Source organism: Geotrypetes seraphini, chromosome 7, assembly GCF_902459505.1.
Source record: "Geotrypetes seraphini chromosome 7, aGeoSer1.1, whole genome shotgun sequence".
Classification (NCBI taxonomy): Eukaryota; Metazoa; Chordata; class Amphibia; order Gymnophiona; family Dermophiidae; genus Geotrypetes; species Geotrypetes seraphini.
Window position 1 is genome coordinate 169254321 of NC_047090.1, and position 26710 is coordinate 169281030.

Below are 26710 nucleotides of genomic sequence, written 5' to 3' on the forward strand. Positions count from 1 at the left end.
GCGAAATACATCAGGCATGGTTCTTAGGAGCACCTTGAATTAACCTGATTTGAATCTCCTTATTTTCTGCCAATTTTTTTTGTTTCATGTTGGATTCTTTGGTGGACTTCTCGCCTTGTTGTTTCATTACAAGTTAACATACATGGAGTGGAACGTATTAGAGGAGTTACAGATTTGGTTGTCTATACATACATATGGGTTACAGTTGGTTGATGTAGAGTGAGGCAGTTGAGAGGCGTTGTAAACTTGGTTATTAATATAGACTTATATTTTAGATAGTATTACTGCTTTACAAATATTTGAACACTTTTATGAATGTATGGAAAGGGTTCAGAGTTAAAGTCCTGGGTAAGTAGGTGGGAAGGAAGGGGGATTTGTTCAGAGATGTTTGGGGGTTGCATAGAAGAAAAACTGTGCACTGGTATGCTAACCTTTGTTTTGAATTTTTTATTTTTTTTTTTTAAATACAAGTGGAAATAAAGAAGTAAATAAGAAAACAGATAAATGGGGGTGGGGGGGGTGGGACTTGGACCCTAAAATAAAGCTCTGTGCAGTGCAAATGTTCACAACAAGCTAAGATCAAAAATATTTATAAGGAGGATCAGCACACCAGTGATGGACAGCGTTTCAATTCTAGCTGCCTCAGGGTGTAAAAGTTGTTGTGAACATTTGCACTGAACAGAGCTTTTTTATGAACAGAGGAGGTTTTTTTATGCCAGTGAGGTTCGCTATCCTTATAACCTTTAACCAAATCATTGAATGGCAAGGATAGAGTTCTGAGGCATTTTCCTCCTCTAGTTCTTGAACAGCTTGTGCTTCATATATTTTTACACTTATATTTGGATATTCCTATTTTGAGCTCACTGACATACAAGAAATGGACATTTAAAGTGCTTTTAGCACACTTTTGTATTTAGCACCTTGCAATGGACGTGTTTTGCGATGTTCTTATATTGTACATCTTTTTTTCAGGAGTCCTTTGCCCAGATGTAGTGACCTAAATGTAACTATGGCAGCAGGGGGCTCTCCAACACAATCAGATACGTTATATCTTTTTTTGAGAAGAAATACTGCTTTGTAAGAAAGTATATTACTGAAGTTTAAACACATGTATTTATGAATCATAATATAAAAGTTTGTGGACCAATAACGATGTTTTATCCTTAACTCAAATTTTTTATAGACCTTTTAGTTAATATGCTGTATTCTTATTACTAATAGTTTATACTTCACTGATTGTCCAGTTGTTTCTCTTTTATGTAAACTGCCTAGAATTCTTTTGATTGAGGTGGTATAGAAAAATAGTTATGTTATGTTAGGATGAAATTGTTTGCTGATAATGGCCACTTCTGATTGGTCTTTAAAATCACATAAGTTGATTTCATATGGGATTTTAAATTTTTTTTTTGTTTTTTTACAGAAATGTTAATGTTCCTGCATTCATTCAGTTGTTACACCATTCAACTGTGCTGTGGTGAAAATGTCAACTTTGAAAACAAAAAATTGTGGTGGATACTGATGTTCCGAGATTGGTTTATTATACACTCTTACACATTAAAACCATAAAAATGCAAATGTAATAGTCCAACCGGACCCTACACAGTCTGTGTTTCGGTGAACACGCCTTCCTCAGGGGTCCAATGGATCTCTAATGCACAGATAAAGAAATGGACTGAAAACTAATTGTCTTAAAACATGTAGTCAGAAATCACTACAAACAAGCAAAAGTGACATGAAGAATCGCTATGGCCTGAGGAAGGCGTGTTCGCCGAAACACAGACCATGTAGGGTCCATTTGGACTATTGCATTTGCATTTTTATGCCGGCTTCGGCAGTGATTCAGCTACGTCGCCCGCAGCTCCCCTTCCTGCTTTCTGTGTCTGCCTCTGCAATCCACCGGGCGGAAACAGGAAGTTGCATCATTGGCAGCCGCAGAAAGAGGAACTGCGGGCAATGTAGCTGAATCACTGCCGAGGCCGGCAGTTTTTTCAGCTTCACGGAAGGTAAAGGGAGAGAAGGCTGGGAACATGCTGGGCCACGGGTACTATCCAGAACCTTGGCACCGGGCCGTGAGAAGGGAAGTTCCCGGACCATGACTCCTAGGCCGGGAACACCCCCCTCATGGCTGACACCTGGAGGAAACATTACTAAAAATATTTTACATGGGGTTGTCAAAAATGATGGCAGGGGGGGGGGTGTCAAAAAACAATGGGCCCCAGGTGTCACATAAGAACATAAGAACATAAGAACATAAGAACTGCCTTCTCCGGATCAGACCTTCGGTCCATCAAGTCCGGCGATCCGCACACGCGGAGGCCCTGCCAGGTGTACACCTGGCGTAATTTATAGTCCATCAAATCCTTATATGCCTCTCTTAAGGAGATATGCATCTAGTTTGCTCTTGAAGCCTAGGATGGTCGATTCTGTCATAATCTCCTCTGGGAGAGCATTCCAGGTGTCAACCACTCTCTGAGTAAAGCAGAACTTCCTGACATTAGTCCTGAACCTGTCCCCCCTCAGCTTCATTACATGTCCTCTAGTCCGTGTCAAATTGGACAATGTAAATAATCTTCTCTGCTCTATTTTGTCGATTCCTTTCAGTATTTTGAAGGTCTCGATCATATCCCCACGCAGTCTCCTTTTCTCAAGGGAGAACAATCCTAGTGTTATAAGTCTGTCCTCGTATTCCAGTTTCTCCATACCCTTCACCAGTTTTGTTGCTCGTCTCTGCACCCTCTCCAGCAGCTTTATATCCTTCTTTAGGTAGGGGGACCAATGTTGGACACAGTATTCCAAGTGTGGTCTGACCATTGCCCTATAAAGCGGCATTATAACTTTCTCTGATCTACTCGAGATTCCTTTCTTTATCATGCCCAACATTCTATTTGCCTTCTTTGCCGCTGCCGCGCATTGTGCCGACGGCTTCAGGGTCCTATCTATCAGTACACCCAGGTCCTTTTCTTGTTCACTCTTCCCCAGAGTTGCACCTGACATTGTATACTCGTATTCCTTATTTTTATTGCCTAAATGCATTACCTTGCATTTCTCCACATTGAACTTCATCTGCCATTTCTCCGCCCATGTTTCTAACCGACACAAGTCGCTCTGGAGTTTCTCTCGATCCTCCTGCGATCTGATTGCCCGGCATAGTTTTGTATCGTCTGCAAACTTGATGATCTCACTGGATGTTCCTTCCTCCAGGTCATTGATATAAATATTAAAAAGGATCGGCCCAAGTACCGAGCCCTGGGGTACACCACTAGTCACTTTCTCCCAGTCGGAGAACTTCCCATTTATGCCCACTCTCTGCTTTCGGTTTTCCAGCCATTTGCCTATCCATCTTTGTATATCCCCCTCTATGCCATGACTTTGTAGTTTCCTGAGAAGTCTTTCGTGTGGAACTTTGTCGAACGCTTTCTGGAAGTCCAAGTATATTATGTCCACCGGCTTCCCACTATCAATTTGCTCGTTCACGGTCTCGAAAAATTGGAGTAAATTAGTCAAACATGATTTCCCTTTCCTGAATCCATGTTGACTGGGTTTCATCAAGTCGTATGCGTCCAAGTGCCGGACTATGCTATCCTTGATCAGTGCTTCAACCATCTTGCCAGGGACAGACGTAAGACTAACAGGTCTATAGTTGCCCGGTTCCCCTCTCGATCCTTTTTTGAAAATTGGGGTGACGTTCGCTATCCTCCAGTCGTCCGGTATCTGTCCAGTTCTGATTGTCAGGTTTGCAAGTTTTTGCAATAACTCTCCGATTTCAAACTTCAATTCCTTTAAGACTCTCGGATGAATCCCATCCGGTCCAGGGGATTTGTCACTTTTAAGTTTGTCGATCTGATAGTATATCTGGTCTAAGTCCACTTCAACTGTGGTGAGGCTGTCTTCTATTTCTCCTGCAAACACTTTCTCCGCTTCAGGTATTGTTGAGGTGTCCTCCTTCGTAAAGACGGACGCAAAGAAGGAATTTAGTTTGTCTGCGATTTGTTTATCTTCCTTGATGTACCCTTTTCTTCCCTAGAGCAGTGGTCTCAAACTCAAACCCTTTGCAGGGCCATATTTTGGATTTGGAGGGCCTCAGAAAAGAAATAGTGTCTTATTAAAGACATGATTATTATTAAAGATTATTATTAAAGAAATAATGTCTTATTAAAGAAATGACAATTTTGCATGAGGTAAAACTCTTTAGAGTTTATAAATCTTTCTTTTTGGCTAAGTCTTAATAATAATATTGTTATTTATAGCTAAAGAGACAATGATCAAAAAACTGTTTTATTTTACTTTTTTGATTATGATAAACATACTGAGGGCCTCAAAGTAGGACCTGGCGGGCCGCATGTGGCCCCCGGGCCGCGCATTTGAGACCACTGCCCTAGAGGTATACCTCTGGGTAACTGGCACAATAATAATAATAATAACAGTTTATATACCGCAATACCGTTAAGTTCTATGCGGTTTACAATAGATTAAGCGAGGTACAAATTGATTGAATTTAAGAGGGGGGAAGAGGAGAGTTAATAGGACCGGAAATGCGTTGTTGAGGAGAAAGAGATTAACAGGACAGAGGAAACACTATGGAGGAGAAAGAAGATGAGTGGGTCAGTTGTCTAGATACTTTAGGAACAGTTGAGTTTTTAGACGTTTTCTGAATTCCTCATAAGTAGTAGACGAAAGCAGTTGATCTAGGTCTTTACCCCACAATTCTGCTTGATGTGAAAGAAGGTGTTCATGGAGGAATTAAGTGGCTTGTCCAGAGTCCCAAGAAGCAGGCTGGGATTGAAGTTCTAACTACTAGGGCAGACCTCCACGCCACTTATGCTATCTAAATTTTGGCACCTAAAATTGGCAGTTGTGCGCACGTCACAGAATACTATCATGCATGCAACTGCAAGACATGCTCTGCCCTATCCATGAGCAAACCTTCTTTGTAGTTGCACACTCCAGCAGTTAGGCACTAATTTATACAATAAATGTGCAGTTGCACATATAGGTACAAAATAGTACCAATTAATACCACATAAAGGCTATTATTGGTACTTAATGCCAATTAGCACCTAATTTAACAATTATGCAAACCTGTCAAATTTGGCCATCCAAATTTAGCAAATCTGGATGGGCTAGATTCATTAAAGCCCTATCTGTTTCCGAGTCAGGCCAAACGATTCAGTAAAGCTTGTCCATGCAAATGATCAAATCATAAACATGCCCTCATTCGTGCACGTCTCGCTGTAACATCAATCGACGCGCGTGCACACTGTTTCCTTGTTGGTTTTGAAGCACATAACGCATGCGCTAGCTCTTTAGGACTTCACTGCGTAGAAATGGAGCAGGGTTTAATCGCGGACATCATTGGCGGGCTCCGAATGCACCTACCACAAAGCATTGTTGTTGTCAAAAATTCAATACAAGAACTGGTAGTTTTTACCAACCTCTCCTCGGCATACTCGTGTTACAAAAGCAGATAGCGTAGCCGATGAGCGCCATCCATTTCTCTCAGGAAAAGAACTGTTAAGTTGCTAGAAGGCACAACAGTTAACAGCAGTTGAATGCGCTGGGATCACATGCTGTTATATACAGCAGACGAATCCCAGGCAACCCCTTGACGTCAGATGCACGTGACAATCTAGCTGGCAGGTAGGGGGAGGGATAGCTGGCCCTTAAAAGTTATTTTTGATTTTTTAAATATTTGGCATTGATATATGAAATGTACAATGCGCAAGGAGAGCACGGGGTTAATCTGCAATTTTCTCGCCATGCACATTACAAATCCGAGATTTACTCCCGCGCTCGCTATGCACATTCCAAAAAAAATATTTCTAATGCTTATGTACATGAAAGTTTACATATATTTAAAGTTTAGATATATTTTGGATTTTTTGCGGGGTAGATATATATTTTTAATGGAGTTCTTAACATGCACGTGGCAGTTGCTAGGCAGGAATAGTCGGCGAGGATGTAAAGCAACTAGTCCTCAGCAGTAGAAACTTTTTGGATCGAAAAGGCCAGGCCAGTCGGTTTGGACGAAATAGTTTCATGAATCGATGCCTTTAAGAAATTTACATGCCTTTTCACTTTTTTTTGCGCAGATCGGATCGGGTGCAGATGGGGTCTGGAGCAAGGTTAGTGAATCGAGCGCAAACCAATCGGTACACAATCGGTTTGCTTAATGAATCTAGTCCATTAAGATGAGAGCTCTTTATGGTTGATCAAATTTAATGTGGACAAATGTAAAGTGATGCACATTTGGAAAAATAACCCAAATCATAGTTACCAGATGCTAGGATCCACCTTGGGGGTTAGCGCCATTGTAGACAATATGATGAAACCTTCAATCCAATGTGCAATGGCCAAAAAAAGCAAATAAGATGCTAGGAATTACAGTAAAACCTTGGATTGCAAGTAACTTGGTATGCAAGGGTTTTGCAAGACACTCAAAACATTTTATTAAATTTTAACTTGATATACAAGCAAGGTCTTGCAATACGAGTACATACAGTATACACGCATCACATCATCACAACTTAGCCGAGGGTTCATCTCACGCTGGCTGAGGGCGTGTAGTGACTGTTCTAAACGAACGAGGTCTTGCAATACAAGTACATATTTTGCATTACAGTTTTTGGGTTGTGGAACGAATCAGAGTTTCCATTATTTCTTATGGGGAAATTCGCATTGATATAAGTGTTTTGGATTACAAGCAACTTTTTGGAATAAATTATGCTCACAAACCAAGGTTTTACTATATTTAAAAAAGGATGGTTAACAAGACTAAGGGGTCCTTTTACAAAGGCACGGTAGCAGTTTAACGCGCGGAATACCGTGCGTTAAACCGCCTGCCGCGCTAGTACCTAACGCCTCCATTGACGAGATGTTAGGATTTTAGGCTGCTGCGGGGGTTAGCGCGCCTTGATAAAAGGAGCCCTAAATGTTATAATGCCTCTCTGTATTGCTCTATGGTGCAACCACACATGGAGAATTGCATTCATTTCTGGTCACCTTATCTGAAGAAAGATATAGCGGAACTAGAAAAGGTTGAAAGAACAGCGGCCAAGATGATAAAGGGGATGGAACTCCTCTCATATGAAGGTTCAAGGATTTAAGGATAAACTAGATGCACATCTCCTTAAGAGTGGCATAGAGTGATAAGGGTAAGGGTAAATTTGATACACATCTCCCTTGAGAAGCATACAGTGATATAGGGACTAAAACTATGCTAGGGTACTCCTGGCGGGGCCTCCGTTTGTGCGGATCACCGGACTTGATGGACCCATGGTCTGATCCGGAGATGGCAATTCTTATGTTCTTCAGCTTGGAAGAGATGGCTGAGGGGAGATAGGATTTTGTAGACTTCAATCACAAGTGGTGTAGAATGGGTACAAGTGGATTCAGTCAAAAATTACAAAGACTAGGGGACACTCGAAGTTACAGGGAAATACTATTAAAACCAATAGGAAGAAATGTTTTTTCACTCAGAGAATAGTTAAGCATTGGAACAGATTTCCAGAGGTTGTGGTAAGAGCGTTTAACATAGCTGGTTTTAAAAATAGTTCCTGGAGAAAAAGCCCATATCAGCTATTAAGACGGACATGGGGGTAGCCACTGCTTGCCCTGGATCGGCAGCATGGAATGTTGCTACTATTTGGGTTTTTGCCAGGTACTAGTTACCTGGGGTTGGTACCATGGAATGTTGCTACTTTTTGGGGGTTTTGCCAGGTAGTAGTGACCTGAAGATGAGCTACTGGGCTAGATGGACTATTGATCTGACCCAGTAAAGCTATTCTTATGTTTTCATTGCTCTGAAGCATTTTCATACTAAGTAGAAGCTGTTAAGTCCATCATAAATTAGTACCTATCTTCCCAAAAGTTGTTGCATTCGTTATCTGAAGGATCACCAAACTGGTGCACAATCCCTAACAAAGCTTTATAGAATGGGTTGGCATGGATAGGCAGATATGGCCTATGTTTCTTTGTTTTCTATAAGACTATGTACTATAAAAAGCACTTATTACTATCCACATTTAAGAACATAAAAATAACCAAACTGGGTCAGACCAATAGTCCATCTAGACCAGTATCCTGCTTCCAACAATGGCCAATGTAGGCTACAAGTACCTGACAGAATACCAAATGGTAGCAAGATTCCATGGCTGCTGATCCCAACGAAGATTGGAGGGTGGTCAATGTTACGCCGATTTTTAAAAAGAGCTCCAGAAGAGATTCTGGAAATGACAGACTGGTAAGCCTCATTTCAGTGCCGGGCAAAATGGTGGAAACAATTATAAAAATTAAAATTGTGGTACACGTAGACAAACATGATTTAAGGAGACGGGGTCAGCATGGGTTCAGCAGAGGGCGATCTTTCCTCACCAATTTACTTGACTTCTTTGAAGGTGTGAATAAACATGTGGATAAAGGTGAGCCAGTTAATGTAGTGTATCTAGATTTTCAGAAAGCTTTTGACAAAGCTCATCATGAGAGGCTCCTGGGAAAATTAAAGTCATGGGATAGGTAGCAAAGTTTAGTTGTGGATTAGGAATTGGTTTTCGGATAGAAAACAGAGGGTAGGGTTAAATGGTCATTTTTCTCAATGGAGAAGAGTAAATAGTGGAGAGCCGCAGGGGTCTGTACTGGGACCGGTGCTACTTATTTATAAATGATCTGGAAATTGAAATGACGAGTGAGGTGATTAAATTTGTAAATGACACTAAACTTCAAAATTGTTAAAACACATGTGGATTATGAAAAATTGCAGGCAGATCTTAGGAAATTGGAAGACTGGGCGTGATGCACATTGATGCACATTGGGAAGAATAACCCAAATCACAATTACCGGATGCTAGCGTCCACCTTGGGGGTTAATGCCCAAGAAAAAGATCTGGGTGTCATTGTAGACAATACAATGAAACCTTCTGCCCAATGTGCGGCAGTGGCCAAAAAAATCAAACAGGATTCTAGGAATTATTTAAAAAAGGATGGTTACAAGACTTAAGAGTGTTATAATGCCCCTGTATCGCTCCATGGTGTGATCTCATCTGGAGTATTGCATTCAATTCTAGTCTTCTTATCTCAAGAAATATATAGCGGCGCTAGAAAAGGTTCAAAGAAGAGTGACCAAGATAATAAAGGGGATGGAACTCTTCTTGAATGAGGAAAGACTAAAAAGGTTAAAGCTTTTCAGCTTGGAAAAGAGATGGCTGAGGGGAGATCTGATTGAAGTCTACAAAATCCTGAGTGGATTAGAACAGGTACAAGTGGACTGGTTTTTCAATCTGTCAAAAATTAAAAAGACTAGGGGACACTCGAAGTTCCAGGGAAATTCTTTTAAAACCAATAGGAGGAAATATTTTTTCACTCAGAGAATAGTTAAGCTCTGGAACGCATTGCTAGAGGTAGTGGTAAGACCAGATAGTGTAGCTGGTTTTAAGAAAGGTTTGGACAATTTCCTGGAGGAAAAGTCCATAGTCTGTTATTGAGAAAGACATGGGGGAAGTCTCTGCTTGCCCTGGATCAGTAGTATGGAATATTGCTACTTCTTGGGTTTTGACCAGTACTAGTGACCTGGATTGGCCACTGTGAGAACGGGCTACTGGGCTTGATGGACCATTGGTCTGACCCAGTAAGGCTATTCTTATGTTCTTAGTGAAGACTAGATGGACATGTGGGTCTTTATCGGCCATCATATACTAAGGGACCACAAATGGATATTTGTATACTGGGACTTTATAAGAACATAAGAATATTATTGTTTATACACAATAAAGTTACTGTGGTTTTTGATTAGACATCTCGCTTGCCTTTATCATATCAATTGAGGCATCATATCAATTGAGGCATCAATTGAAGCAGAGCTCTCATGGAAGTGGATTGGAAAGTAGTAGGGGGGATATCCTCTATCACAGGAAGCAGAGTTCCAATTATTTCTCTGACCTTATCGATTTCTGTCTAAAACATATTTTTTTATTAAAATACCGCATAAGCCTTACAAGTTCAAAGCGGTTTACAGGATTAGAAAACAAGGCAACAGAAATATTGTAAATATTTTAAAGGCACCAAGAATAGCTAGTGGAAAATGGCAGCAATCCTGGGATGGAAGAAACCAAGAAATGGTAAAAAGACATGTAGGACATGTTCTTAAAAAATAGCAGGTTTTACTTGCTGTGAAGAAATTTTTAGAGGAGTTTAAAGTAATAAGCTGTGGTCCTGTGGGGCAGGCAAAGCAGTGGTGGCACTATGTAGACAATTGACAAAGCTACATCTTAATCAAGCTTGAGATGGTCCAATTACATCAAGTGTGTTTCTTTAAGCCTCTCAGTATTGTCTAACACGGAGTGGAAAATCAAAGGGCTTAATGGGCCAAGGAAGCCTAAGTGAAAAGTATCCTGACAACAATCAATGTTCCTGGGTAAGAAAAGAGACTCAACGTAGACCATAGGCCCAACAATCAAAAGTTGATAAAATTAAACCAAAATTTGGATAAATACTGGAACATGATAAAACCAAAGAATTATGACAAACTATGAAAATAAGGAAGGTGATGCACAAAAAGCTGAAGAATTTGATGCACTGAAAATTAAAGACAGCTTTCTCATCTCCACACACAAAAAACTGATAGTCTCATGAGCTGACATTGTGTGGGAAGGCACCAGCACACATGTATGGGCACTAAACATTTCAAGTGACGATGCACTTGATAGTGTCTGCACTGAGTTCTAGGGATGACATCACCTACAAATGAGACTATTAAGCCTGCTTGTCCTCATAAATCTGTATATCTGGAGGTGGGAGAAGGGCTGGGAATAGTTAGTACTTCTTATGGTGTGGTTTGTTAGCCAACTCTGGCTGCCTGGATGAAGTGTTACATCGAGCAGCCAGAGAGGGCTCTAGCTTATAAGTACCAGTAGTGACATCAGAGCAATGAGTTTTGTGAAAGATGACCTGAGACAGCAGCATTGATTTTTGAAGTGAGCTTTAGCTTTGAAGTATTAGCCCTGCAGTGGAGAGTAATTGTAATGCCTGTGCCATGATGCTAGAGAGAGAAATAGGGCTACTGTTATCCTCCTTAAAGCATGGGCTTCAGAGGTACCTGGAACTGCAATATGGGTGCTCTGGAGCAGCGTCTATGGAAAAGATGGCATGATCATTCCTGGAAACAGGTAGGCCTGGCCTTTTCCCCAAAAGAACTTGTATTGCTTTTCCAGTCTTTTTGTGATTGCCAACAAGGTTTTCTTCTTACTTTTAAATATTTAGCACAGGCAGAGGCCTGGATGTCACTGATCCTTCTGGCAAAAATGATGGCAATCAAACTGGATTTTCCAAGATAGAATTGTAAGGGGTGCTTCAACCAATGGTTCAAAGTCAATTTTCATGATATCAGCAAAGAAAACATTGTAGACCCACGTTAGTGTAAAAGGATATATTGGAGATTTGGTGTTTAATGTCCAGGTAGGGTTACTAATTGGTGTGGGACAGATCCTCCTTGACCATGTTCAAAGCAACAATGGAACTGAAGTAGGAGAGCAATCAGAGTTTTAAACAAGCAGGGAGGTGAAGGTAGTATGGTCTGTGATAGGGCTTTATGCTATGGACAATAGACTTCTTAGCCAGATCCCAACTACTGCAGATAGTATTTCTTTTTATTGTAGAAAGCCTCTTAAGTCCATTTTGTTCAACAGATCAAAAAGCAGTTACTTACCGTAATGGGTGTTATCCAGGGACAGCAGGCAGATATTCTCTACATATGGGTGACTTCAACGACGGAGCCCCATAGCGGACATTTTTGCAAGCAGACATGCTTGAAGACCTTCAAGCTTGCGACTGGCCCGCTCATGCGTGCATGCCCCTCCTGCCCGGTCTAGGGCATGCGTCTCCTCAGCGTGTCCTCAGTTCAGATAGCTAACAAAGAAGCCAACCAAAGGGAGGTGGGTGGGTTGCGAGTATATTTGCCTGCTGTCCCTGGATAACACCTGTAAGTAACTGTGCTTTATCCCAGGACAAGCAGGCAGCATATTCTCTACATGTGGGAGACCTCCGAGCTAACCAGAATGGGATGGAGGGAGAGTTGGCAATTTAGGAGAACAGATTTTGCAAAACGGATTGGCCAAAATGGCCATCATGCCTGGAGAAAGTATCCAGACAGTAGTATGAGGTAAAGGTATGAACCGAGGACTAAGTGGCAGCCTTACAGATTTCCTCAAGTGGAGTCAAGCGGAGGAAAGCAACTGACACCGCCATCACTCTGATCTTATGGCCTGTGACGCGACCTGTGACGCGACCAGCCTGAGCATAACAAAAGGAGATACAAGCGGCCAACCAGTTAGAAATGGTCCGCTTAGAAACAGAGTGACCCAAACGATTAGGGTTGAAAAAGAGAAACAGCTGGAAAGCAGAACGATGCGGAGCGGTGCGCTTCAGGTAGAAGGCCAGCGCAAGCTTACAATCAAGAGAATGCAGAGTCACTTCTCCAAGGAGAATGGGGCTTCGGAAAAAACACAGGAAGAACAATGGATTGGTTGATGTGAAACTCAGAAACAACCTTAGGCAAGAACTTAGGATGGGTACGGAGCACCACTTTATCATGATGGAAGACAGTGAAAGGAGGGTCCGCTACCAAGGCTTGAAGCTCACTGACCCGACAGGAAGAAGTGAGAGCAATAAGAAACACAACCTTCCAAGTAAGATACTTTAAGTGAGCCCGCGCTAGCGGCTTGAACGGGGGTTTTATTAAGCGAGCAAGGACCATGTTAAGATCCCAAACCACAGAAGGAGGTTTAAGGGGCGGATGAACGTGGAAAAGGCCTTTCATGAAGCGGGAAACCACAGGATGAGCAGAGATAGGCTTCCCGTCAATCGGCTGATGAAAACCAGCAATAGCACTAAGGTGGACTCGAACCGAGGAGGACTTGAGTCCAGAGCCTGACAAGTTTAACAAATAGTCAAGGACAGCAGATAAGGAGGCAGACAACAGCTCCTGCTGTCGAGTAGCACACCAGGAAGAGAAATGGGTCCACTTCTGATGGTAACATTGGTGAGTGGACTCCTTCCGAGACGCCTCCAGGACGTCCAGCACCAGCTGTGAGAACTGGAACGAGGGCATTAAGTCTCAAGGAACCAAGCCGTTAAGTGCAGAGACTGAAGGTTGGGATGAAGCAGAGAACCTCGACTCTGCGTAAGCAGAGAAGGAAAAACAGGCAGAAGAAGAGGCTCCCTGGAACTGAGTTGCAACAGAAGGGAAAACCACGGCTGTCAGGGCCACCAAGAAGCTATCAGGATCATGGTGGCACTCATGGACTTGAGCCTGACGAGAGGATTCAGAATCAGAGGGAATGGAGGGAACACATACAGAAACAGGTTCGTCCAATCCAGCAGGAAAGCATCCGCCTCGAGTCTGAGTGGGGTGTAGACCCTGGAGCAGAAGCGGGGTAACTTGTGATTGTGAGGGGACGCGAACAGATTGACGTCTGGAGTCCCCCAATGAGCAAATACCTCAGGGTCAAGGAATGGATGGACCATTCGTGAGGCTGCAGCAGACGATTCAACTTGTCCGCCAGACAATTGTGTTGGTCCTGAATGTAGACCGCTCGAAGGAAAATGTTGCGACGAATGGCCCAATCCCAGAGCCGCATCGCCTCCTGGCACAGGGACCAGGACCCTGTTCCCCCCTGTTTGTTGATATAATACATGGCAACCTGGTTGTCCGTGCGGACCAGCACCACTCGGTCGCGAAGCAGGTGACAAAAAGCCTTCAGGGCGAGGAAGATCGCTCGAAGCTCCAGCAGATTGATGTGACAAAGTTGGTCGGCACTGGACCAAAGACCCTGAGTGTGAAGACCGTCCAGATGAGCCCCCCAAGCATAGGTCGACGAGTCCGTAGTCAGGACCTTCTGTGGAGGAGGCGCATGAAACAGAAAACCTCTGGAAAGATTGGAAGAGAGCATCCACCAATGGAGAGACTGCCTCAACACAGGAGTCACGACAATGAGTCGAGAGACAGGGTCTCGATCCTGGTTCCATTGGGACGCTAGAGTCCATTGAGGAATATAGAGGTGAAGTCTGGCAAAAGGAGTCATATGAACCGTGGAGGCCATGTGACCTAGGAAGACCATCATGAGCCAAGCTGGGGCCGAAGACAGATGGGCTACCCTCTGGCATAAGCGAACAAGGGCCTCCTGGCGAGGCCAAGGCAAAAAGGAGCGGAGAAGAGCCGTGTCCAGGACCGTTCTGATGAATTCCAGAGACTTGGACGGACAGAGCTGAGACTTGGGGAAGTTCACCTCGAAGCCGAGGCTCTGAAGGAGCAAGACGGTATGATTCGTTGCTTGCAGAACTTCGTGGCGAGAGGACGCTTTGATCAACCAGTCGTCGAGGTAGGGAAACACCTGCAGGCCGCAGAGACGCAGGGCCGCAGCCACCACCACTAGACATTTCATGAAGACCCTCGGAGAGGCCGCCAGGCCAAAGGGAAGAACACGATACTGGAGATGGAGATCCCCCACCCGGAATCTCAGATACCGGCGAGAGGCCGGGTGTATCGGAATGTGCGTGTACGTCTCCTTGAGGTCCAGTGAGCACAGCCAGTCCCCTTTGTCCAAGAGGGGGTACAAAGTAGGAAGTGTGAGCATTCTGAACCGTTCCCTGACCAGAAACTTGTTCAGAGCGCGGAGGTCCAGGATCGGACACAGATCCCCCATCTTCTTGGGTACCAGAAAGTACTAGGAATAAAATCCGGTGTTCCATTGGTCCAGGGGAACCTCCTCGACCGCCCGAAGGCGAAGAAGAGCCTGAGCTTCCTGCAAAAGGAGAGGCAGCTGAGACTGAGCAGAAGGAAACTCTCATGGAGGTAGGTCTGGGGGGTACGTGACTGAAGTGAAGGGAATACCCCTCCCGGATGATGGAAAGCACCCAACTGTCTGTGGTAAGACCTTCCAACTGGGCATAGAAATGATGGAGACAACCCCCGATGGGGAGGGGGGAAGGCTCCATGAGGAAGGGAGCCCGAAGGCTCGGACCGGGATTGTCAAAAAGACTGCCCAGTCTTCGCCCTGGGCCTTAGTTTGACGTGGTTGCTGTTGTTGAGGCCGCTGCGGGGGAGGCCGGGAGAACGCAGGAGTAATTTCTGCGGATACCTTAGGAGAGGAATTTTGCATTGCTGAGCCGGGGGAGGGGGGCTTTCAGCTTAAGTTTCACTAGAGAGGCAAAGGACCGTTTGTGGTCCGATAGGCGCTTGGTGGCCGCTTCGATAAATTCATCGAAGAGCTCATGACCCACACACGGGAGATTGGCAAGACGATCCTGTAGATTCGGATCCATATCCACAAGATGGAGCCAAGTGAGGCAATGCATGGTGACCGCAAAGGCCGTGACCCTCAAGGACAACTCGAAGGCGTTATAGGCCGCCTGGAACATATAGAGGCGGAGCTGGGAGAGGATCTCCTCGAGGAGGCGAAACTCCCGACGCCAAGATTCCTGAACGTCCTCCCGGAACGAGCAGAGGGTGTCCACACAGAATCGGAGGTAGGACGTGAAGAGAAAGTTATAGTTGAGGACATGATTCGCCATCATTGAGTTTTGGTAAAGACGGCGACCAAACTTGTCCATCGCACGACCATCATGGCCCGAAGGGACGGCAGCATAAACCTTAAGGATTTGGACTTCTTCAAGGAAGACTCAACCACCAAGGACTGATGAGAAAGTTGAGAACTCTCAAATCCCTTAACCGGAATCATCCGGTAACGGGACTCCAACTTGGAGGGAATGGCCATGACCGCATAGGGAATCTCCAGGTTCTGGAGAAAGGTTTGCCGGAGAACCTGGTGCCAAGACAAGCATTACGCCTCACGGGGCAGATGATCAACACCCATATATTCTTGGGTATAACGGGACTCAGACTGGAGGTCCAGTTTCAAGGCCCTATCCATGTCAGAGATGAAACGAGTAAATGAGGAGTGTCGAGAAGAAGACTCATCCTCCTGAGGAGACCCTGAGTGAGATCTGGGGGCAGCCGAGAAAGAGGGAGAAATTTTCCTCGAATAGTAAGCCGGGGCCTCGGAGTCCCGCGAATGGGAGACTGAAGAGGCCCTACTAAAGTGTCTGGGGGGCATCGAGGAATGATCCCGTGCTAGGTGGGCCGGGGAAGACCCCGGGGTCCAAGGAAGTAACTTTCAGTGCCTCGGTGAAGACTGGGTAAAGGAGAAGTCCTCCACCGGTTTCGAAGAAGGCCCCTTAGAGGCTGGTAGCTGCCTCGATGGGGAACACAACCCCAAGTCCAACTCGAGGACAAGCGTGTGACTAGAAGGTTTCGCGGGTGGAGATCTGCCCCGAAGGGGCGGAGAAGCCCGGGGCTTCTTAGGAGGGGCATACCTCGACAAAGTAGCGGGGGAAAAACGACCCCCTGGTCTGGAACCACGAAAAGTTACAGGCGACTCGGGGGATGAAGAATCACTCGAGGGAACCCGGCGAGTCTTGTGGGCAGGGCCTCGAGAAACGAGGGGACGCTCAGTCTGGTCAGACAGACTGGGTCGAGACTAAGGTCAGAGGCGTCGAAGTCGGGACCAGTTGGCTCACCACTGAGGAAAGAATAGCCTTAAACATGTCCTCGAGCATAGGCACCGAGACCAAAGGTGGTTGGGTCCTAGGTGCAGGCGTGCACTCCTTCGGGGGTGACCTCAAGGAAGAGTATTCCCTACATGAGGAGGCACACTTAGAGTGATGTCTCGAAGATGCCGACAAGGCGGCACTGGCATGAGACTCAGAGGTAGGTTTCTTTGCCGGCACACCTGAGGAGGAAAGAGAAGACTTACCCGAGACCGGAATAACAGGAGTGGCCGAGGCCAGAGCCTTCGAGGCCGATGGAGACTTCGAGGCCGAAGCGCCCAATGAGGGCACCGAGGCCGAGCTCGAGGCCTGTCCCGCAGGATCCATGGGGCCAAAGAGTTGGAGAATCTTGGCCATCCTCCAATGAAGAGCCCGCGGTTGCAAAGTCACACAACAGGGGAACGGCTCAGGGAACCACACCAACGATGAGGGTCAGTGATGGAGCTAACCCGATTGCACTTAGTACAGTTTTTAAACCCGGAACGAGGCTGGGACATAAGAAAAAAGACGGCTGCGGCCCCGCGAGGCCAGGCAGACAGAGTGAGACTGGGAACCAGGTCAAAAAGGTACGAACCGAAAAACAAATAAAATTAGAAAAAACACAGACGCGAGCACAGCGACTCAAAAGAAACTAACCAAACAAGCTGCGGTTCAAGAGGGACAACGATATCGCGCGAAGCAAGGGAGCAGTGCTTCTGACTTCGCAGAAAACAGAGAACTAAGGACACACTGAGGAGACACATGCCCTAGACCGGGCGGGAGGGGCATGCGCGGGCCAATCGCAAGCTTGAAGGTCTTCAAGCAAGTCTGCTTGCGAAAACGTCCGCTAAGGGGCTCCGTCGGTGACATCACCCACCTGTAGAGAATATGCTGTCTGCTTGTCCTGGGATAAAGACAGATTCATAGAGAGCTCTGCCAGCACAGAACACCCATATGTGGCCAGGAAAACCACAGGTTTTTCTGGGCTCTGGAAAACACTTCCACCCTGGTTCTGACTGATATTTGTATAGATACTTTGATTCAGCCTGAGGAGAAACAGCTCTTAAGGGTTTAAAACTATCCTTTACGTTAATAGCTTTACAAATAGTTGGAAAGGGGGCCACTTTAACAATTAATAAAAAATGCAAGCCCAGAACCTGTCCACACTAATTGTGAGAGCAAACAGTAATCAACTGGTGATTTTCTCCTTAAGTTTATATTTTTCTCTTTGTAGAGCAAAGCCAACCAACCTTTCAGTAAACTGTGCATTACTTTCAGACCAAATGTGGTACAATGTGACTAAAAAAGTGGGGAGAAGGGGTAGAATATACTGCTTTAATGATACTTGTACAGTTTGGGTTTATTATTTAAGAGACTACATTGAAAATAGTTAGAACAAAATGCCAAATCATAAGTATGACGACTGGTACATTATCTGCTAAGAGATCAGAAAATCAAAGCAGCAAATGAACCGGTCTTCCAGCTTTTGCCAGCATACACTTCCATGTTAAATCACTCGAACTGCAGTTGTTGTTTTTTGTTTTGGGGGGGGGGGGGGGGTTGTTTTGTCTTTTTAAGTGAGCTATAACTGATTTGACCAGCAATTTTAAAGCTGAGAAATGGAGGCAGAGATGTTCTTCAAAGGGAGCAATATGCTGTTGGACCATCACAGGATGGGAGCTGTTATTTAGTGCCTTCTTGTAGTGTCTTCAATACATTCTTGCTACTGCCAATCTTACTGTACTGTATAAGGTGAAGGTAGTTTTCTAATCATTCACTAGCATTTCAGGTAGACTGTTCAGTTTCAGTCCTGTGTTTCTTGCCTACTGTGGTGGTGGTTATCCTCTTATTCAAAAAGTGTGTTTTATATATATTTACACATATACAGTAGAATCCTGATTATCCAGCACTCTTCTAAACCAGCAAAGAAAAAAAAAATCCTCCCTCCAGCCCCCGAAGCAGCAGAGGTCCTGACCTGCAACTCCCCCCTCCCTCCCTTACCCAAAGCAGCAGCAGCTGGTTAGCAGAGGCAGTGCTGTAAACAGGCTGCTCATGGCCAGTCCCAGAAGGGCCTTTCCTCTGATGCATCTAAGGGAGGGAGGGAGGTTGGCGGGTCAGGACCACTGCTATTTCAGGTGAGGGGAGTCCAGGAGGCCAGACCCGTGCGTAGGGGAGAGGTGCACAAGAAGAGTATTTGGGGGGAGGGTCCCAGCAGGGTGAAGGACAGGAAAGGGTAGATGGATGGATGCTGGACCCATAAGTGGTGGGGGGAAATGGGAAAGGGGGAGGGGACAGAAAGTTACCCAGACCAGAAAGGACGGTGGGAAGGAAGGAACAGATTCTGGCCCTACAAGTGGGATTGGGGGGATGATAGAGAGGTGGAGAGGGGACAAAACTATTTTTTAGAGTAAGCTTAAAGCAACCAGAAATTACAGTTATCCGGCATCTACCAATCCCCATGAGTGCCAGACAACTGAGAGTTTACTGTACATATGTGTGTGTGTGTATATATGTACACACACATATACATATATACATATATATATATATATATATATATATATATATACATGCACACACACACACACACAAAGTGTGCTACTTCCAATGCAATAGAAATACAATATCCTGAAAAAAAGCTTTTAAAACAAATAAATTGCCACACACACTATCAGAATCAACAATAATTAAATATCTTCTTTGTTATTCATTCAATTGTTTATACTTCAGGAATAAATAAATACATATTGTAGTGGAGAGAGTGAAAGGGGGAGACAGAACCAAGATGGTGGACTAAAGGTTTGGCTGAGCGCTTCGGTCCAGACAGCTCGCCAATATCGTTTATTTCCACACTAAAATTACCTGCTTTGGTGCCGAAGCGGAGAGGGCGCAGTGCAGCACTCGGGACCGGCTGCTTTTGGCAGTATGGACCAGCTGCTGTGTCGAATGCAGGACATTGCTGGAGCATCAGGTCGCCCGCTGGAGACACACCGGGGTGAGGCGGAAGTGATCTCCTTGGGCCCGGAAACCACCCTGAGCCCCGATGCTCGAGTGCCTCCCCCTCCTCCCCAGAGTGCAAGTTTCCCGCGGGTGGAGGAACCAACGGGAATTAATGTGGGACTCGCCCCCGAGGCTAGTGGCAACGTGCGGGGGAGCTTGGAATTGGACCCTCTGCATTTCCAGAGTGTCCCTTTGGAACCTGGGAATTTACCAGCGCCACGTTCTATATGTGAGCAGGAGACCAGCAACTATGAAGGAACCTCAGTTGGTGAGGATATTGTTTCTTCTAAATTCTTCTTTACATTAAAAAAAACCCCAAGAAGTAACTCTTGAGGCTATTTGGGATCTAGTGGCAGATTTGGCTAAAATTATTAACCCTCAGCTCTCCCAGTTAGAGCATAAAATTAATACTCAAGAACAGGAAATTAAGACTATTAAAGTTGATCTACAAGGTTTAAAAAACTCAACTCTGAATTCTTCCCAAGAAGCAAAAGTTTCTAAACAAATTACAGAAACACTTGTGAGAGATAACATTAATTTAAGGAGAAAATTGAAATCTCTAGAAAATTTTTCTCAGAATAACAATCTTAGACTAATTAATTTTCCTAGTATTGCGGCAGTAACCCCTAGAGATATGTTGAAACGTTATATGATAGAAGTATTGGAAATTTCCGAGGAATTTCTACCGCCAATTACCCAAGTGTATTATTTACCATTAAAAAGGGAAGAAAAGTTAAAGGAAGAAGATGATCAACGAGTACTTAATATATCTACAATTTTGGAACTTTCAGATAGTGAACTTGCAAAGCCGGCAACACTTCTTCTTACAGTTGCCTTGACACCAGACAAGAATTGGCTATTAAGACTTTTCTTTAAGAATAAACTCAAAGACTTTCTAGGGTATAAAATACAAATGTATCCAGATCTGTCACGAGATACACAAAACGTCAACGTGAATTTTTGTTGTTAAAGCCGGGAGTTATTGCTCTTGGGGCGACCTATTTTCTTCGCCACCCATGTAAATGTGTGATAGTGTATTAATTGCAAAAATATGTTTTCTTTGATCCTAGTCAACTGACAACCTTGTCAGCTGCTCACCTGAAAAAAGGAGCGGATATTTGAAGCACTCATTAATTTTGATTTCCTGTCTCAGCCAATAACCATATCTTTATTTTAATTTCTTTGTTATTATCTCGCTGATTTCTACATCTTGGTTCTAATTGAGGACTTGAGTTAAAGTTAAGCTATATTAAGATATCTTGAATTAGAGGGTTAGTAGGATATAATTAATATTGTATTTTGTTTGCAGCTTAACTTTATCTTTCTGTACAAATGATAACTTGATTGTAATTGAAAATTTATAAATAAATAAAATAATTAAAAAAAATATTGTAGTGCATACACTCAAGCATCATATTTCATGTAAAGCTTGAGTCATACCGTAACCAGCCAACTCATCAGTCATAATATCTATTTTTATATATAATAAACTTATTTTATTTATGGAATTTTAAAGTCCAAATTGACTTATCTTAATAATGAAAAAGTGCTTGGGGCTCTGACGTGAATTCAGTGTTTCGCCAGAGAGCTGTTTCAAAGAGCATCCCCTAAAGTGATAAAACACATTATAAATAATCGTAACTAAGGTGTCAGGTCAAAAGTGCGCCGGGACAAAGGCACGCCCAGACAATTGAGCGCAGTGCGCGCCGCCGCTCTGCTCTAAATTACTGTTTTTAGTGCTCCGACGGGGGGGGGGGCATGGGGGGGAACCCCCCCACTTTACTTAAGAGATCGCGCTGCGTTGTGGGGGGTGTGGGGGGTTGTAACCCCCCACATTTTACTGAAAACTTCACTTTTTCCCTGTTTTTAGGGAAAAAGTTCAGTTTACAGTAAAATGTGGAGGGTTACAACCCCCAAACCCCCCATAACGCCGGCGCAATGTCTATTAAGTAAACTGGGGGGGTTCCCCAACAAAAACCCCCGTCGGAGCCCCTAAAAACTGTAATTTAGAGCAGCGCACGCTGCGCTCAATTGTCGGCGCGCGCTTTTGTCTTTCGCGCCGTTGTCTATGAACCATACACTAAAGCCGTCAATATTTATGTTTTTATATTAAAAGCTATCAAACTTAACTACAAAAATCACCATTTAAGCCATCACACCACTATTTCCATGCTGGTCTAATATGGCGTTGTCTTTTTTTTCTTCCTTTAAACACGTTCACTGTGAAATCAACCAATTACCAAACATACTGCACAAACCACTCCCACATTCATACAAGCATCAAACATTCAAGTTCAGCATTCAATCCACAGGGGCTAACGGAATTTAATTCATAAATCCATTTTTGTTCTCTATAATTTAAAAGTTTATTAAGGTTACCTCCCTCCCACCCAACTTTAATTTGATCTATAATCTGTCATTTTAGCTCAGTAACTGTATGTTGTTTATCTAGCCAATGGGCTACAATAGGAGCCTGCTCATTCCTAGTTACAATTCGTGATTTATGCTCATTGAGCCTAAGTTTGACAGGTCTACTACATATATCACAGAGGCACATTAGGATATATATAACATGACTGCTATTGCAGTCAGTATAATCTCTTGCAAATATCTCATGACCTGATCCAGGTACAGTCCATACAGGTCCCTGGATGTATTGATCACACCATTGGCACCCCCTACAACATCCATGCATACCAAATCTTTCACCAATCACTGCCAAGTATCTCTTTTGATATTTCGAAGGAGCTTGCCCAAATTGTTAGATATTTATGAGCAAATATGGGGATCTCAATAAGCCCTTGGTGAAGTTGGACTACATGCCAGCTGATGAGGAGGCTGGCTACGATATGACTCAAGCTTTACATTAAATATGATGCTTGAGTGTAGCCACTGAGGTCATTATAAATTATGCACTGCAATATTTATTATTCCTAAAGTATGAACAATTGAATGAATAACAAAGAAGATATTTAATTATTGCTGATTCTGATAGTGAGTGTGGCAATTATTTATTGTAGCTATTTTACAGCTCCACTCAGAAGAAATATTTTTTTATATTATCATCTTAGGCCAAAATAGACTTTGATATTTAAAACAAATAAGACATCATAAAACTGGAGTTCTAGGTATAATGCACCATTCGAATTATAAGTGGTTTAGATGAACAATTTATTGAGAAATGAAAAACAAATTTTAGACAGCTGCTGAAAAACCAGGAGACAGGGGATTGTGCTGTTTTTTATTGTGTTTTCAATGGAGAAATACATCATCTGTTTACAAAATAGCTCTTGAAAAATACAAGGAGTACAGATACTATAAAACAAAGCAAACTCCAGTCATTGAGACACTACATACATCATGCGAAAGCAACAGTCTGATCTCCAAATTATGAAAACTATATTTAAAAAGTCACTACACAGAAAAGTCCAAGTTTCTGGTTTGGCTAAACTTGGGTACAGTTATATGTAACCTTGAATTAAGAAACTGAAAATGGTTTTTCTTGATGCGTAAACAAATGGAAAGGCTAATTATCTGTGCCTGGCAATGTTGCCCTAAACTCCATAGCTACACGAAATACAGACCTTGTACACTTCAACTGTTAGCGTAATCTTCTTCCTTTTCTTAGTGGAAGGGCAGAAAAGGACAAAAGGGAATTATTTGCAGGAGTGATGGAAAAAATATATTGCATACTAAAATGTAAAGAAAAATAAAAATAGCAATTACTGCATAGACTAATACTAAATATAAAAAGCAATAGGAAATAAACCTGTAAAAAATAAAGGGGAAAAAAGCACTAATCTATTGGTTTATTTTTAAATGAAATGTACACAAGAGGATGGATAAGGTAGGGAACCTGAAGGATCTAAAAAATGTTTCAGCTGTATGAGAAGAATTTTTGTAGCATCCAACTTATCTACATTTGATATTATTCTCAGCATCTTCATGTTTCCTTTATTTTGATTTAAGACACTTATCTGGATGAGAGTTCCTGCTCTTGTTTCTAGGTGAACAATGCAACAAAAACATGAGGAAATATGCATATGAGTGGCAAGCGTAAGCCAGGACTGTTTAAAAAGTTCTGTGTTGTTCAACACAACCTATTTTCTTACAAACAATGAAAAACATAGAAATTAGTTAAAACAGACTCCTTTGGGTGGGGTTGAAGGACAAAGAAGGCAAAGGAAGGAAAACAATTTCCTTTTCTTAAAATCCTACACAGCAGTCACTGGAACACAAAGGACCATACTGGAGTGTACAAAATTATATTTAGTGATTAATGGCCATCATGGCAAGATGCATCTCAGGCACAATTCATACACCCTAACGCTTCACAGTAGTGGATATAAATCTGTGGAGGTGGAGATTTCATGAAAAGACTTTTTGAGGGTGGGGAAGATGTTTCTACTTGGACATATCTGGAAAAAAAAGTTAAGCCCATAACATTTAAAATTTGGGGAGGTAAGATGGGCTACATGCAATAGAGGCAGCTTCACTGGTTTAAGTTGCTTGTTATGTGCTCTCCGATGGAGAATGCACCTTAAAATAATTTCAGAAATAAAAACAAAAAGAACGTTATCCCTTATGTCATGTCAAAAACAAATATTGTCAATTACCCTCTCAAAAGGGAAAACAGCTGAACATCTCTTAATAGCCCAACGCTATATTTTTATCAAGTTAAATATACCATAGTTGACTTCAGTGCAGTCCAATTCGCATGTAACTACCATGGAGAATCTGTCCAGGAAAACTAAAAAACATACAGAAAGCTGAAGATCTAAAATTAGTCATACTCCAGTTTAAAAAAAAAATTCACATAAAAGTGCATCATCTGTTGAAAGAACCTTTACATTTAAGCTGTATTGCAAACTTTCAGAACAAATTATATTAAGAATCACCAATTGAATCAGAAGGAGGTTGAATATGGATACAAATACAGTTTTCAAGTTTTTTTTAAAGGCAGTAATCCCTCAAAATATTCTGAATATAACTGTTGCTAGCACATTAACAGTACTCCTGCTTCACATACTAACCTGGACTCCCAATAAAGTGGCGATTACAGTCCAAGTATGGAAGGTTCACAAACTATGCCTAAATCCATTTTCAGTCACATTTGAGCCTCATACCCTTTGTCTTTCTCCATAGAGTAGCAGTCAAAGACAACAGGTTGAGTTGGCTGATATTGTTTATGGATCTCTGAGGTTGCTTTTACCGGTTCAATCTCAGCTTAATTGAATTCTTGATAACAGGAATAGGATTTGCAGGGAGAGTAGTGATATCTGAAAGGTCTGTACTGGAGGTTCTCTGAGAGAAAAGGAAAAAGAAAAGAGAAATTGTCAAGTAATATAAGTTACTAACCAACTGATTCTCACATGCATATTTAGATTTAACACAAAAAAATTAAATGATGTTTTAGAATATCAGGACAATGAAGGACAGCCTGCGCCTGAGAAAAGATTTATTTCATGTTTAAGGAGAAATCCCTTTGTTGGCAGGACCTTTGTTGAAAAAGATAAACAAGATATATCAAGTCTGAAGCTAAGGACATAGATAACATTTTTAATTCCTAAGGAGCATGTGTATTTCCTTTTTCATCTTTTTATTGCTAATATTTACTCTTCTTTTTTGCTTTAAGATAGTTTGCAAGTAGTCTTCCCGTGTAACAATAAACTTTTATTGATCATGACAGGAGTTGCCATCCAACATATTACTAATAACTGGAAAGACCACAGTAGACTTAATTTTAATTTCTGGTGGAATTCGTTATGTCACCTATATAGAATGGAAAGATCACTGGCGGTACAGAATGGAAAGTATAAAAGTTTTATAAAAATATGGGAGCCATTAACATCTTTTTATCATGATTAAATGCCATTTTTCTATTAATTGAAGGAGGGAAGGGGTTCATTGGGAGAGTTTATGATCTTATAATGAATAATGGGCTTAGAAGGAGGGTGGGGGGAGGGTTGCATTTATATTTATAAGATACACTGATAAGATGTTCAAGTGGTCTAATTAATAGTGTTTATTATGAATTTTGTACACTTGATGAAAGTTTAAAAATGAATAAAGAATTAAAAAAAAAAAAAAATTCCTAAGGAGCACAATGGCATACCTGATATACTAACTTTTTCCACACAACTGAACTGATGTTGGTGATTAATAATTGGTGTGTACTTTTGGAGGGAATATATTAAATCTAAGTCTTGCTGAGCACCTTCAATTAGTTACCTCACTATATGACACACAAGAGACCACAGAGGCTAATGAACAAAATTAGGACCAGAGAAAGTTAAATAAACCCTTAGAAACAAGAATCTACTGCTGATTTAATGCCATAAAAACAAGAGGCTTTATGAAGAGTACAGCAAAAATTAAGAGAGAACAGGATACTAAATTGCAAAAAAACAACTGATACATATTTAAACTAATTAGAAAACCAAAATATACTTGAAATATCAAAAACTGAGGGTTGATGCAGAAACAGAAAAAAGTAAATCTAGATGGAGCACCAGAAGCGGTGTAAAAATCCTGAGGAGGGGAGGAAGTGATGTCACGCCACAGGATGGCTGCTTGAGTTGGGAGCTCTGTTGAGGCTGAGTGGTTAAAAGTGTATAACAGCGTCCTGAAAAGTTGACTGGCGGTAAACAGAGCTTTGCTAGATACCTGAGAGAATGGAAACCAGGAAGAAGCTGGACAAATATAGGCTTCCGCTGGTGCCCGGTGAAAAATCAGCTGAATCAAGTGGTGGAGCACAAGGAGGAGGAAAAAAGAAAATGGCACTTGCACCTTCAAAATCCGAGGAGGAGGAGATCGCTAGTGACAGCCCCAGCGATTCGGACGTCACGCCCCACACACTGCACTCCTGGTTCCGCGAGCTGAAAACGGAGTTAGTGGGAGTTTGCTATGATTTAAGAACAGCCATGGCGGAACTCCGGTCAGAGGTGGCCGAGTTGGGCGGCTGTGTGGCGGACACGGAGGAACATGTGTCGGGGCTGACTCAGGACATGATAAATGTGCGTTCCGAGGCTAAACAGATGGTGTACACCTTGTGGGACTTGCAGAACCAAGTGGAGGATTTAGAGAACCGTTCGCACCGCTGCAATCTAAGGTTCAAAGGCATCCCAATAAGGAGGAG

At 42.8% G+C, this 26710-nt stretch overlaps 1 protein-coding gene across 5 annotated transcripts in view; it reads right to left on the minus strand.

Annotated features, from left to right (window-relative positions):
* Positions 1 to 22799: 22799 nt before the first annotated feature.
* Positions 22800 to 26710, minus strand: part of PAPOLA (poly(A) polymerase alpha) — a 365046-nt gene continuing 361135 nt past the window's right edge. For all 5 annotated transcript variants that reach the window (XM_033951973.1, XM_033951971.1, XM_033951970.1 and 2 more), the window contains one exon: positions 22800 to 24876. In XM_033951973.1, coding sequence (XP_033807864.1) covers positions 24781 to 24876 — 96 coding nt within the window. In that variant the 3' untranslated portion in view covers positions 22800 to 24780. The remainder of the gene's footprint in view (positions 24877 to 26710) is intronic.